Source organism: Protopterus annectens, chromosome 10.part0, assembly GCF_019279795.1.
Source record: "Protopterus annectens isolate FY-2018-M chromosome 10.part0, PAN1.0, whole genome shotgun sequence".
NCBI lineage: Eukaryota > Metazoa > Chordata > Ceratodontiformes > Protopteridae > Protopterus > Protopterus annectens.
In genome coordinates, this window is record NC_056744.1 from 16,308,280 (window position 1) to 16,324,125 (window position 15,846).

The following is a 15,846-nucleotide window of genomic DNA, read 5'->3' on the forward strand; positions in this document are numbered from 1 at the left end:
AGTAATGGGGGAATACAGCCCCCAAAACAGGGACAGATTTCAAACACTAATCTTATAAACTTAGAAAATTGCTAAAATGAAAGGTTTTGTGTTACCATTTTCTGAAGAATGTGAAGTCTGAAATTCAAATGCCTGTCATTATTTAGAGAATTCAGTCCTTCACCAATTTGCCACAAATATCCAGAAAACCACAGATTTTATGAGAAACAGAATAAAATATGAAGCAGAAATGTGGAAGTGGTGGTGGGTAGGGATGTTAGGCTCTTGTTACCTGTACCCAAGGTTCAGGGCTTGAGCCTAAGTACCTCTAGTCACCAGGTATATTTACCTAGGGCATTTCACACACACACACACACACACACATCTGTTCTACTTAACTCTGCAGCTACACACCATTAATCTCTCAAACACAATATTACTTAATAACACCATGATTTATTTCTGCTTTGTAAAGTTTATGTATGATGGTCTAGCACTCCCCTTTACCTCTAATGATCAACCTGTAAAATATTTTTTACAGAATAAATATATAATAAAGAAAATTGTGGCAATAACATCCGGATGGTAAATCAATATACAAGTATCACACAGCTAAATATTTTAATGGAGAAGTTACCCAATGATGTCAGATAAAAGGTCAGCTCACAGTAAGAGAATGATTGTGTTTGGATCTAAACAGCATCCAGTTCTTTGAATCTGCCAGTAAAAAAAATAAATATAAAATACAAAGGTAGATCAGGAAGACCGTTACTTTTTTTTTTAGTTTTCATGAAAATACCCAAGAAGTGTCAAATTAAAGTTACTTCTGCTTTAAAAATTTGATTGTGCAATGAAAAACAGAAGTAAAAGTACATTCTTTTAGGACACTGGTGGAAAGTAAAGGGTTTAAGCAGAATCAAAGAGTGAAGGTTCAAACCAAAACATTTAACAATACAGCCAATGAATTAAACAGCGGTGTAAAAGCAGACATAAATGTTACCTTCGCTTTTGGGCATTTTCAGGAATGAGCACCCAGTTCAAGTTCCACATTACTGCCACTTCTGCTTTAAACATATGGATTGTGCAATATTACAATTCATGCAAAATCATTTCCTTTTACACACTGCTGTATACCTAACACCTAAAAATAAGCAATCATTGTTTAACTGCAGAACCTTTGTCACCAGTTGCTCCCTCGCACTTGTCACTAAAAGCATACACATTAGCTATTTCATACACCTGAAATATGAAAATTTTGAGATGGCTGCTCAAATACACAGTACACACAATAATTATAATCACTTTAAACTATTTTAATCAAATGCAATGATCATATAAACTGCAATACTTAGCCACTCTACAGAGCTGTTTCGCAGCACTGCGTACCAAGCTGCAAAGTTGAATCAAAGTTAATAGCAAAAATATGTCTATGTTAAACTCAAATTCAAGTTCCGTAAACTGCAATACAAAATCCACAAGCAGTAACACAATATGGTCTAGCAGAAAACACAATGGAATATCTTAATTACAACCCAACTTTCTTAGAAACAACTACGGAAACAGCCGACCAATCTCTCTTTCATATAGAATCACACAGAATGTTCAAAAACAGTAGTTGAACTTGACACTAACGTCTGTATGCCCAAACTGGGAAAAAAAAAGAAACTAGGCAGTTCAGTTAGGCCAAGCAATCCATCAATACTATCCATTCTACGAAAACTACAATTCTAACCACACTGACAACATACCTCTTTCCAGCTCAGCAATGTTTTATCCCAAGAGATAACAGATCGTCATCGAATACACAAAACTGCTGCCTGTTACCACCAATGCAAACAAAACAAAACACAAGCTCTTAACTCACTTGTTAGTAACTACAGGAGCTTATCTCTTTGCAGCTACATTGGAGAATTATGGGAAGGCTGTAAGAGTTACTTGCTGACTTCGCTGAAAGTAGGTATGTGTTCAGAAGTACTGCAGTGCAGTTGAAAGTCCAGTATCATGTTTTTTTCTGTAACTTTAGCATTTTCCTAATGGCTTCAATCAAGTATCAAAATGCGGCACTGTCGTCGTTTCAGCCAGAACATTACACAGCTAGATTCCTTACCTTCTAAATAAACCAGCGAGCCCAGCCTTCTCATAAAATCATCATAGCGATCGCCGATAATACATATCCTTTCCGCGAGCCTTCTAAAAACTCCTTGCCGTTCCCGCTCACAAAACATTCAAACTAGAGCCGGAAGTAAGTGCGCCTGCTAAATTCTGACAGGCTGTTAGTCCTGAAGGAGCTGACGTCATCGTGCATGCGATGACGTCAGCTCACAAAGCGCAAAAAATAAAAACACAAGGGAAAAAATCGGAAATGAAGGGGTGCCACTCGGGAATCGTGGCACCCCATTATTTGGACCCCAAAACACGGTAAAACCCGAGTAATTCGGGACAGTTGGGAGGTATGGTTTACTTGCATGATGTTCTTCACTTTCGATATTGTCATGCTGACAATATCACACTCGATATTGTCAGCTTACGACAACGTGAAGTAGACCCGAATATCTCTGCAGTGCATCTATCTAACTGCAGAACATCTCTGAAGTGAATCTGTCTCATTTCCAAATATCTCTGCAGCGCATCTATCTCACTGTAGAATATTTCTGAAGTGCATCTATTTCATTGCTGAATATCTCTGCAGTGCATCTGTCTCATTGTGGAATATCACAGGAAACTATAATTCTAGGTGACCTTAATATTGATTGGAAGGCCTGTAACAGTTCACACCCTTCTACCCATATCAACCTATATGGCTTTACTCAAACTATCAACTCCTCTACCAGAACTCAGAAGCCCAACAACAAATAAACTATCCTGGACTGGATTCTTACTAATAACCCTCTACATTCCTATAAAGTAGGAACCCTCCCAGATGATCTAAGTGATCACTCCCTAACCTATTTTATTAGATCTAAAACCAACCTTACACATCCCAATACTACCAGAACTGTTCGCTCCAAAAAACAATTTAACCATGATCTATTCCTTACAGAACTTAAACAATGCAATTGGACACCTCTAAAATATTTTCCACTTGATGAAGCAGTAACATATTTTAATTCCACATTCTTACCCATCCTGAACCACCATGCCCCACTACGTTCAATTAGATGCAAAGCTAAACCAGCTCCCTGGCTCTCAAACACTTCAAGGCATAAAATCCATCTGAGAAACTAAGCTTGGGTTAAATGGCATTCTACAAAAAACCCATTAGATCACTTAATTTTCAAACAACTAAGAAATGACACTAAAAAAGCCATTGTACTAGATAAAAAGAACGTTTACCTCCAAATACAGCAAACCCATGTTAATAAACCACAAATGTTCTGGAAAAGCATTAACAAACCTCTTCATCCAGTACAATCAGTCACCCCTAACCCTCTAGGCTCCAACCCAGATAATCCCATCGACACTGCCAACTCCTTTAACTCCTTCTTTACCAATGCCATCCAATCTCTTGCTAGTCATCTTACACCAGACATTGCAAACCTTCCTAATTCATCTGTAAATCCTCCACCTTCCTTTCTATTCCATCCAGTGCCCACATCCACTATTTGCTCTCTACTATGTAAACTTAAACCTTCCACCCCCTCAGCTGAACAACTCCCAGCAGAATACCTTCAAATAGGTGCTAAATCTATTGCCTACCCTATATCCATTCTTATCAATAGAACCATTCCTGATGGAAATATCCCATCCATCTGGAAGATTTCCTATATCATTCCTCTACACAAAGGTGGGAACTCAAATGATTTCTCTAATTTTCGTCCCATAGCCTTGCTATCTCCCCTTGCAAAAATTATGGAAAAGTGTATTCAGAAACAACTACTCAACCATCTGCTCCAAAATAAACTTCTGGCTAACTGTCAACATGGCTTCAGACCTTACCATAGTACCACCACTGCCCTGCTATCATTTACAGATTGTATTAACAATAATCGTAACAACAGCCTTCATTCCTCAGCAGTATTTGTTGATTTATCCAAAGCCTTCGACATGGTTCATCACCACCTGCTCTTACACATCATGCAATCTCTGTCCTTAGACCCATTAACTATCAACTGGTTCAAATCTTACCTTGATAACAGAAAACAAGCAGTACTCTGGCACAATAATCTATCAAATCTCCTACCTATATCCCTTGGTGTTCCTCAGGGCTCCATATTAGGGCCACTCCTATTTTCCATCTACACTAATGATCTTCACTCAGCAATTCCTTACTCCACCTGCATTTAATATGCAGATGACTCCACCATTATCTGCTCAGCTACCTCTCAAATTGAACTGCAAACCTTGACCCAGAATGCATTCAACACTGTGGAACAATGGTTTACTAACCGCTGCCTCCTCCTTAATTCCAAGAAAACAAAACTGCTACTCTTCTCCCCAACACGTAAGTCCACCCCCATACAATTTTCACTTTCATCCAACAATGGTACTGTTATCTCTCCAGACCCAACTACCAAGCTCCTAGGAATAACTATTGACAACAACCTCAACTTTGACACACATATTAACACCACAGTAAAAACTGTCAACAAGAAACTTGGATCCCTCTATAGAATCAAACCTTTTCTCACTACAACAGCCAGGACTGCTATAGCCAGAACTCATCTCATCTCTACTCTACTCTATGCCTTACTCATATTCACAAACCTTTCTAAAACCAACATTAACAAGATCACTGTATCATATAATAACATTGCTAGATTTGCTGCTGCCTCCCCTTACCATACTCATCACTGTCTAAACCTTTTACAAGTCGATTGGTTAGAATTTCATCAGCATCTTCATCTTTCTCAGCTTACTATTGCCCATAAAAGCCTGTATCAACCCTCAAATACTCCTATTCTCTCAAGACTACTTACCCCCTACCATAATCCTAAAAACTTACGCTCAGCTAATAAACTACTGTTTAACACCTGTAGAGCTCATAACCTAGCAGGTGACTCCCTCTTCTGTAACACTGTTGGTAAACTATGGAATCTACTACCTACTGAACTTACAACTCTCTCCTCTCATACACTTTTCAAAAAGAAGCTCAAGCTTCATCTCAAAAAACACTGGTTATGTTCCTGTATTACCCCTGACTAATTTGCTTTATCCTCTAGCATTAACCACCTGCATCAACTTCCATTCACTTTCTAAACTTTTATTTATTTTTTCTTTTTTCTGAATCCTGCGACTTCAGTCTTCACAAATCTTCTTAAGTCTTCATATATATTTCCTTATTATCAACATTGGTAACTGCCTTCCACACTATACATTGTATTTATTCTATGTTGACTTTTTTTAAAACCTTACTTAAAATGTTTCTATCATATTATTTCTCTAGAATTTTTCATGACCTTATTTAAAAAATGTGTACCTTTTATTTTTATTATTACTTTATTTCTCTTCTTTTCTATTTTGTCATTTTATATGTTGTTATTGTTTTTTATCTATACTATTTTGCACATGGAGCTTTTCTCCCCGGGCCTCTACTGAAAATGGACATGTATCCAGCTAGACTAGCCCGGTCAACAAATGTGAAATAAAAAAAAAATAAAATAAAATAAATATCTCTGCAGTGCATCTATCTCATTGCCAAATATCTCTGCAGTGCATCTATCACACTGCAGAATATCTCTGAAGTGCATCTGTCTCATTTCCAAATATCTCTGCAGTGCATCTATCTCATTGTAGAATATTTCTGAAGTGCATCTATCTCATTGCTGAATATCTCTGCAGTGCATCTGTCTCTTGTGGAATATCTCTGCAGTGCATCTGTCTGATTGTGGAATATCTCTGCAGTGCATCTCTGTCTCATTGCTACATATCTCTACAGTGCATATATCTCATTGCTGAATATCTCTGCAGTGCATCTATTTCATTGCTGAATATCTCTGCAGTGCATCTATCTCATTGCTGAATATCTCTGCAGTGCATCTATCTCACTTTGTGTATTCAGAGCAGCAGCACGTCACTCAATACACCATTTATTTGGTCCTGTACACGCAAGTTTTTAGTAGAAAATTGATCAGGTTTCACACTGTCAAATGCACATGAATCCAGTGTATGTCTGCCTCCTAACAAGAGATATTACATAAATGGGAACCAGTCATAGTTTCAGAAGCCACTCACCTTGCTGGATCTCTTCCATGGGAAGCAACTGGATAACATCTCCCTTTTGAAATGTCAACAAGCTCTTGTCATCGGTAATGTAGCTCTGGATAGCCATCACATATTTTGAGTCCTGTGGAGAAAGCAAACCATATTGTTAAAAAAATGTTAGTCTCCTAACAACACATAGGATAGCTTAAAAGTACACTTCCATTGCAATGCATTTCTACGTAATGCAGGTCATCATATCCAAAGAGTTTGTTTGTTTGTGTCTTTCGGCTTTTCCCGGTTAGGGGTCGCCACAGCGGAACTCCGGTCCGCTAATGATTGGCAATAGATTTTTGCATGCTGGCTTGCCGGGCCTAACACACAACCTTCAACGAAGGAATGCCCATTCATGCATGTTGCCCCACAGAAGACGCTCTAACTGAGAGTTGAACGGGCAATGTCTAACTGTGAGGCAACAACGCTACCGCAGCACCACCACCGCAGTCCCCATATCCAATATCCAAAGAGTCCATTTATATAAAATAAGCTGGAGTTTACTAGTAGATGTGTTAACTGATTAAGAATATGAGCCATGGAGCAGTTAATTGCTTTGTGACATCTTTGGAATTGGCACATGCCACATTAAGTTTTGTAACTTACAGTATTATATCACAGTTAAGCTAGTATACTGCAAAGAAGCTGTGTCCTGTAGCTGTGAATCTGATCCACAGACTCTTTACTTGCATGCTCTGTTAATCTGTCATTTAACAAAACCAAAGCTTTCATGTCACTTTTGAAAACAAACACTTAAATTGAATGAGTTTTATGTGGTTACAACACACAGTGATAAAAAAGAAATTAGGTACTGACCAAAATGCTGGACCCTTGTCATCCCTAGTCCATCCACTCTGACTAATGGGAATTTGCCAACAAGCAAGTTTTCACTTCAGTAAATGCTCCAGCTTGTGTTCTTTCCTTACTCCCATCATGCATCTGTTCTCCACCCTGCCTCAGATCAGGTTTGCTGCTGATGCTTAAGCAGTGCAATAAAAGAGTTAGAAAGGGTGTAGTGAACAGTGGAGGGTCTTCAAGACGAGTCTAATAGGTCCGTACAGAGAAGAAAATAGCGATAATTTGGTAGGTGAACGTAGGCAGGTTGTTGTAGAATAAGTCAATAACTTCTGCATCTTTTGTCATCCCATCCATCAACTTTGACTTATGGGACAGAATCCCAAGCTACCTGTTTTCCTGGGTGCAATTATGAGAGGATGCCCTTGAGGATGGTTGTTCCAAAGGAAGATCTAGATCTCGAGGAAATGTCTAACTTATAACGTTTAGAAAAAATGCAATGTAGACCAAACCTTTGCCACATAAATGTCATCCGCTGAAGAATTATTGAAGAAGGCAATAAATTCTGCCACAGATGTGAGCAAATGGGCCTTTGGCTTTCCTGGTAAGGTCCTATTTTTTCATTGGTAAGGAAAGGCTATGCAGTTTAAAATCCATCTGTTCAAAATTGTTTGGATATCCTACATCCTAATCAAGAGGGCAAAAATGAAATGAACAAATAAGAATATTCCCCAATTGTTTTGATGAGGTGCAAATCAAATCATAACTGAATATGAACACAAAGAATGTGAACGAGAAATTATCCTTTATTAGAAAAGTTAGAGAAGAAGACTGGGAGATGAATGCTTTAGTGCAGGTTGGATTCCAAAGCTACCCTGGGTATGAAGTATGGATTAATCCTAAGTGATACTCTGTCTTTATGAAAAATGTAGTAAAGAGGCAAGGAGGACAGTGCATGCAACTCTGAGATCCTTCTTGCTGAAGTGACTGCAGTAATAAGATCTACTACAACATGAACTTTTTTATCAATTGAAGCAGCTTGTTCAAAAGGTTTGGGGGGTGAGTTCCTAGGTTCATAGGCTCATAGGAGGTTACTAGGCAAGCCTAGCCATATTAATCCCAAGAGGGTCTGTGATCAACACTGCCTACCCCTGTCCATGAGGGACATGGGTGTCACTCTAGGTGTGAATTTGTGGTCTCCCATGCAATTATCTAGGTTGTATTTGAATAGGGTCATTGAGGAGCTCTGTTTTACATAGGTTCATAGGTGTGTACTAGGCTAATGGCACTGGAGCCTTTAGAAGCCTAGCCCATAGAAGTGCCCTGGCATTGTGCTGCCCAACGTTAGTTCCCAGTGCCTCTATCAATTAGAGCCACTGGAGTGATCTCTGGGATGAACTTTCTATTTCCCATGCACTCATCAAGATTTCTCTTTAAGAGGGCCAATGAGGTGCTCTGCTTGACATGTATGGGAAGTCTATTCCAGAGCATGGGCAGGCTCTGGGCTATGAACCTGTCCCTCCAGCATGTTCTGTTGATTGTGGTAATGAGGCTGAGGTCTCTGGAGTGTGTGGTGGGGAGGGATTGGGATTTCTTTAGATGTAGCATTTCTAACAGAGCTGGGTCAGACATGGTTTTGTAAGTCAAGCAGAGATCGCCTCTTAGTAGATGATATGAGACAGAGAATAGGTGCAGTTTTTTGAGTCTGTCCATGTAGGACATGTGTTTAAGGCCCATGAATATTAAGTCTATTCCAGAGAAGTAGCAGTCTCTGGGAGACATATCTGTCTCTCCAGCATGATCTGTTAATGTTACACATTAGGTTGAGATGTCTACAGTGAGGGACTCTTGTGCTATTTGACTTGCTGTTGTGCAGCACTGCCATTAGGGCAGGGTGGGGTCAGAGATTGCCCTATAGGCCAGAGAAGCCTATAAGATGCAGAGTAAATTGACAGGGGTCTATTAGTGGTCTGATGACAGTTGAGTATAGTGGAGTTATAACGCCCCTTGACCTGGATGCTATGCCCTTGCATCCAATAAGAAATTCAGATGACACAGTTGTGTGGAGTCTTTAATGGGGCCACACAGAAGTGAGGTGCCCTTCAGGATGGATCATTTTGAGCCCCTAGATAAAAAGGAAGTCTGTGTGAAAGTTGGAAATGTTAGCACTGTACCTTGATTGTGGATTAACTAGAGCCTGCATCAAACATAGATGAAAAATTGCAAAACTGGGGGATCAGGGGCATGGAAGGAATTCAGTCACTGTTTAGAGGCCCATAAGCATCATGAAGGTCTGTATAGCACATCCAATCATTCATCTGCAGACAAGGCAACATTCAGGGATACAAAGGTTGCTTCTTAGAGAAAATACTTCTAAATCCCTGATTTTATTGACCTCCTGTACTTCCCTGCCTGAACAGAAGTCAAAGAGCAGTTGCTGGGACTTTTTAAACCAGAGGGAATTGAGACATTCCTGATTCCTGCTGAAGGATCTCTGAGGGGCCTCAAAATCCTACTCCTGGTGTAGACACCATATTGCCTTCCTACTGACTCTTTGTTAACTTCTCTTTAACTTTGGGTTCAGATAGCAAGGACCTATCAAAGGGGGCATTAACAAAGGATGCCTTAAGGTTCTCTGAAAAATTGCAGAGACAGAGCTAGGCATGCCATTTCATGGTAATACCTTCTCCTGCTGCCCTAACTATCTATAATCTGCATTATATTTCAGTTGCATGGAGAAGTTGGACACAGTGAGCGTAGTGACCACCTGATACCTGATCGGTTTCCTAGACTCGGGTATGGTTGGTTCTCTCAAAAAGTCCAAGACATGTTTGGCTATGTCTCTTCGAAAGCATGCCATATGTGTAAGCAAGCAATAATGCCCAACATGGTAGGTATTATTTCTCTAATAACATCCACTTTGGAGGTCATTATTAACTTAAAAAATGAACTATTTAAAAATGAAAAAGCAGCAAACCAAAGACCAGGAAGGAACCGGACCACAAAACTTATAATTTTATATATTTATTTTGTTTTATTTTATTTTATTTTACATTTGTTAACTGGGAGAGTCCGACTGGATACATGTCCATTTTCAGCGGAGGCACGGGGAGAAAAACTCCACATGTGCAAAAAAGTTACAATCAAATCAATATTCATGGTTACACTGAAATTTAAAAATGTAAAATTTTAAAGGAATAAGTGATTTTATATATATATATATATATATATATATATATATATATATATATATGTATATACACATGTTAACTGCAAATTAACATTTTTGTAGGTTTATAGTATGAAATATGTACAGAAGGCATTACACAGCACTGCAGTGTATAGAATGACATTTTACACAGACTGATGTTAAGGATGACAATCAAGAGAGGGACGTTGTTAGAAATTAGATTTAGAAGGGTTAAAGACATAGCCTTAGAATGGATAGGATAGCAAGTTATAATAGAGGCATTAGAAACATAGCATTAGAATGTCTTGGATATCAAGTTACCATCCTTATAATATTGTTCTAAAGGCTGTTGCAAAGTGTTTTTAGTCCGGGTATGGAAGGTTTAGAAAGTTTATACATATAGGTTAAGGAAGTTATTATTATTGGGTCTTTCACCTATTTGAGTTGTACTTATATTGGGTTAGTCTGGGTTTAGATATGGACACAGCCAATGCCTGTTTAGGTGTTTCTTTAGGGATATCTTGAATTGGGGTAAGAAGGATGTAGTGGTAAGATCTGGGGGGAGTGAGTCCCATTTCTTACCAACAGAGTTGGAGAATAATGATTCTCCAGCTGAGATGTTGGCTTTGGCAGATTGTACTTGCATTTTGTTGGATGAGCGGAGAGATACTAGGTTGCTGTAGGGGGTGATAATATTGGTGAGAATGGGTGCACTGTTAGGTTGGTAGAGGTTTTTATGAATAACTATGAGTTGGTTATACTGGAGTTGATTGGGTAGTTCTAGTCAGTCTAGTGTTTGAAGATTTTGACAGTGATGGGTTCTGTAGGCTGTGCATGTGGCAAATCTAGCTATATTGTTATAGCAGCTAGTAAATTTGTTAAGGTTTGCTTTGCTTAGGTTTGCGAGGATGGGTGAGGTGTAGAGAAGGGTCGATAGGAGATGTGTTTGAGCTATGGCTATTTTGGCAGGTGTGGTTAGGAAATGTTTAATCCTATACAAGGATCCTAGTTTTTTGTTAACTGTTTTGATGGTTTTGTCTATATGAGCATCATACCTTAGATTATTATCAATGATTACACCAAGAAGTTTTGTGCACAGTTCTGGAGAGATTATGGTGCCATTGTTAGATGAGATAGTAATATTTGGTGATGTGAATTTATGGGTAGGGGAGAAAAGTAGTAGTTTTGTTTTATTAGGGTTCAATAGGAGTTGGCAATTACTAAGCCAGCCTTCTACTTTGTTGACGGTGATTTGGGATAGGGATTGTAGTTCTGAGTGTGTGGTGGCAGAGCAGATAAGGGTAAAGTCATCTGCATACTGAATACATGTTGCATCAGGGATAACTTTGGGTAGGTCATTGATGAATATGGAGAAAAGGAGGTGGCCTAATATAGATCCTTGGGGGACACCAAGGGTGACTGGTAGCAAGGGGGAGAGATTGTCTTTCCATAAAACAGCTTGTTGTCTTCCATGCAGGTAAGAGTGGAACCAGTTGATTACTAGCTTGTCTAGACAGAGTGATTTTAGTGTGTCTAGTAGAAGGTGGTGGTTAACCATATCAAATGCTTTGGATAGGTCGAGAAAGAGGGCTGAGGAGAGCATGTTGTGATTACGGCTTAGATTTATTGCGTGAGAGAAGGAGAGAAGAACTGTGGTGGTACTATGGGCAGGTCTATATCCGTGTTGGGATGAGGCTAGGAGAGTGTTTTGGATAAGGTGAGTTAGGATTTGCTTATGTATAAATTTTCCATTATTTTGGCTAAGGGAGATAGGATGGCTATAGGTCTATAGTTTGAGAGTTCAGTTGAGTTGCCCCCTTTATGAAGTGGAATAATGTGAAAGATTTTCCAGATGGAAGGGACTTAGGATTTGTGGATAGTCTGATTGATTAGGATGGAGATAGGGTATGCTATTTCATTAGTGGCCTTTTGTAGAAATTCTTCAGAGAGTAAGTCTGCTGCTGGGGTGGTGGGTTTCAGTTTCGTAAGCAGTGATTTAATATAGTCTGTGGAGATAGGATCAAATTTGAAGGGAAGTAAATGTTCTGGAGTGGGTGAGGTAGTGTTGAAGGTGTTGGGAGATAGATTTTTAGCTAGGGCCTGGACTGTTTCTGTAAAGAAAGTATTAAAGGTCTTTGCTACACTTTTAGCGGGTAGATGGAGGGTAGTCGAGGGGGTGGGGGTTGAGGATTTACCTGGATGGAGCAGTTTATTAAGGCCTGACCAGAATTTTTGTGGTTGATTTTGGTGCTTTTCCTGTAAATTAAAATAGTAGTTTTGTTTATCTAACTTAGTGGACGTTTTAGCCTCATTTCTTAATTGTTTGTATCTAATGTGGTCATGTGGGGATTTGATGGATCTCCAGGAGGTCCATGCTGTGTTTCTAGCAATATGTTTTTGTCTGGTACCTTTAGTTAGCCATGGAGCTATTTTGTTTTTGGTTCTGTTAGTTAATTTGGGAGCATGCCTGTCTAAGATGGCTAGGAATTTAGCATTGAAGTCTGAGACTGCTTCATCAAGGGGAAGTAGTTTCAGATTGGACCATTTTCATGAGTTAAGTTCGGCTTGGAAATTGGTCAGGTTAAAGTTTTTTGTGTTTCTAATGGATTTAAAGGTGGTTTGGTGAGGCATATTATTCCTTTTTCTGATTATATAGGTTAGGAAGTGGTCACTCATGCCCTCAGGTAGAGTGCCTGATTTATATAACTGGGGTTCGTTGTTTATTAATATCCAATCTAGGATACTTTCCTTATGGTTAGGCTTATTGATTCTGGTAGGGGAAGTTATAATCTGGGAGAAGCCATGTAAGTTAATATGGGTGGTGGGGAAGTTTGATGAACAGGTTTTCCAGCTGATATTGAAGTCTCCAAGAATTTATTTTTATTATTTTTTATTTTACATTTGTTGACCGGGCTAGTCTAACTGGATATATGTCCATTTTCAGTAGAGGCCCGGGGAGAAAAGCTCCAAGACATGATTCAATATAAAGTATAAGTGCAAACAATAAACAAACATCAGATATTATAATAAAAAATAGCAATTATCATAGTAAAAAAAGTCATCGACAGTGGTAATGTGCAGTAAAACCTAGAGGATTTAACAGGATGTACACTGAGGTTAAGAGTCAAAAATAGTACAAATTGAGTGTATGGAGACATAGTACAGGTTAGGTCAGCAATAGAGAAAAGGAAGTTGGAAGTGTAGTGATGATGCAATGGATTTACTTAACAAAAGGTATGTAAAGAGGATATAAATAATGTAAAAAAGGTAGATAAGAAAAGTATAGTAAGATGGAAGATGTAACAGAGGATAGTAAGGACTAGATAGGTAAGTCGAGTTTGTAGAGGTAGAGGACTAGTCAGGTTTGGAACAGGGGCATAGCCAGTGTGATTTGAGGTAAAGTTTAAGTCTGTTTTTAAAGAGAGATAAAGAGGTGAGTGAGGCAAGGTCATTAGGGAGAAGATTCCAGGATTTACCTACAGTATTAGAGAAGAGAGAATCCCCAGCCCTGTTATTAGGTTTAGAGATGTATACAAGAAGTTTGTGTGATGAGCGTAAGGACTTCAGATTTTTGTAGGGGGTGATGAGGCTAGTTAAACTTGGAGTACTGGGAAGATTTATAAAGAATGTTGTGGGCAATGGTTAGCTGGTGAAATTTAATCAGGTGTTGTAGTTCTAACCATCCTAGCTGGTTTAAGTTTATACAATGGTGGGTTCGAAATGGGCTGCCTGTAGCAAATCGCGTAATGTTATTATAGGACATTTCTAATTTGCTGAGATTATTCTTGGAGTGATTAGTAAAAATGGGTGAGGCATAAAGGAGTGTAGAGGTCAAATGAGTGTGAGCGATAGTAGTTTTAGCAGTAGGGGAAAGGAAGCGTTTAATCCTATAGAGAGTGCCAATTTTTTTGTTGACAGTCTTTATAGTATTGTTGATGTGGAAGTTCAGATTATTGTCGATGGTGACCCCTAGTAGTTTGGTGGTGGAGTCTGGAGATATTATAGTACCACTGGTAGATGTCACAGAGAAATGAAGAGGAGAGGACTTTTGAGTAGGAGTGAAGAGGAGGAGTTTGGTTTTCTTTGGGTTCAAAAGAAGGCAATGCTGAGTGAACCATTGTTCAACTATGTTAAATACTTTTTGGGTGAGAGAGTGAAGGTCATGGGAGGATGTAGCTGAGCATAATAGTGCGGAGTCATCAGCATATTGTATTCAAGTGGCTTGTGGGATAGCTTGATGAAGGTCATTAATAAATATAGAGAAAAGAAGAGGTCCTAGTATGGACCCCTGAGGGACACCTAAGGTAATGGGTAGATGGGTGGATAAAGTGTTATGCCAAAGAAGTGCTTGCTGTCATTTGTCAAGGTAGGATTGGAACCATTTTATGGAAAGTGGGTCTAATGACAGAGATTTAAGTATGTTAATGAGAATCTGGTGGTTTACCATGTCAAATGCTTTAGACAGGTTGATAAATAGAGCAGAAGAATGATTATTCAGGTTTCGGTGCCTGTTAATGTAGTCAGTAAAGGAAAGGAGGGCAGTGGTAGTACTGTGTGAAGGTCTGAATCCATGTTGACAGTTGGAAAGTAGATTGTTTTTGATTAAGTGGTGGAGTAGTTGTTTATGGATACATTTTTTCCATAATTTTAGCTAAATACGAAAGTAGGGCAATGGATAGCTCAGTGGAATGTCCACCTTTATGTAGGGGGATAATATGGGAGACTTTCCATAAGGTGGGGATGTAACCTTCAGTAATAGTTCTGTTGATCAGTATGGAAATAGGATAGGCAACAGCCTTGGATGATAGCTGTAGATATTCAGAAGGCAGTAGGTCTGCAGAAGGGGGCATGGTTTCAGTTTATTCAAAAGGGTTTGGATAAATGTGGTTGGGACAGGTTTGAAATGAAAAGTGTGGGGTGGGGTAGAGGAGTATGAAGGTAGTGTGAAGGTATTATGTGATAGTTGACTAGCTAGTGTTTGGATAGCATCTGTAAAGAAGGTATTGAAGGTATTAGCTGTATGGATGGGATATTTCCTCTCTGTATTTTGAGGGTATGGTGTAGTGGATTGACCTGGGTGGAGTAACTGCTTAATGCTAGCCCAGAATTTCTGTGGGCTGTTGTGATTAGGTTGTTGATATTGTAAGTAGTAGTTTTGTTTATCAGAAAGTATGGCCTTCTTAGTGTAATTTCGTAGCTGTCTAAAGGTTTGTTGGTCAGCAGGGTTTTTAGTCATTCTCCATTTGGCCCAATGTTTATTTCTGAGATTAATTTTGTGTTTGGTTTCATAAGAAAGCCATGGGGCAGACTTGGACTTAATTCTAATAGATCTGGTTGGAGCATGCTGATTACGAATGGCAAGGAAGGTAGAATTAAAGAAATTAACGGCTTTATCTAATGGAAGTTGTTTTAAGGGAACCCAACTGCATGCTCTTAGTTCCATTTGGAATAGAAAATGGTTAAATTTCTTTTTAGATCTAATATGTCTGATAGAGATTGGAGTAGGGGTGTTTGCTTTTAGTCTGATGATGTAGGTAAGTGAATGGTCACTTATATCATCAGGGAGGGTTCCAGAATCATAGTAGTGAGTGGGATTGTTTGTGAGAATCCAGTCTAATATGCTTGCTTTCTTGTTAGCTTTATTTATTCTGGTGGGGGAGGTAATGGTTTGAGAGAAACCATATAGGTTT

The 15,846-nt window shown here is 39.0% G+C and overlaps 1 protein-coding gene across 3 annotated transcripts in view; it reads right to left on the minus strand.

Moving 5' to 3' along the window:
* The window catches only part of MYO15B (myosin XVB), a 1,190,858-nt gene that overhangs the window by 420,783 nt on the left and 754,229 nt on the right, over positions 1–15,846 (minus strand). For all 3 annotated transcript variants that reach the window (XM_044084949.1, XM_044084950.1, XM_044084948.1), the window contains exon 27: positions 6,151–6,262. In XM_044084949.1, the coding sequence (XP_043940884.1) occupies positions 6,151–6,262 (112 nt within the window). The remainder of the gene's footprint in view (positions 1–6,150; positions 6,263–15,846) is intronic.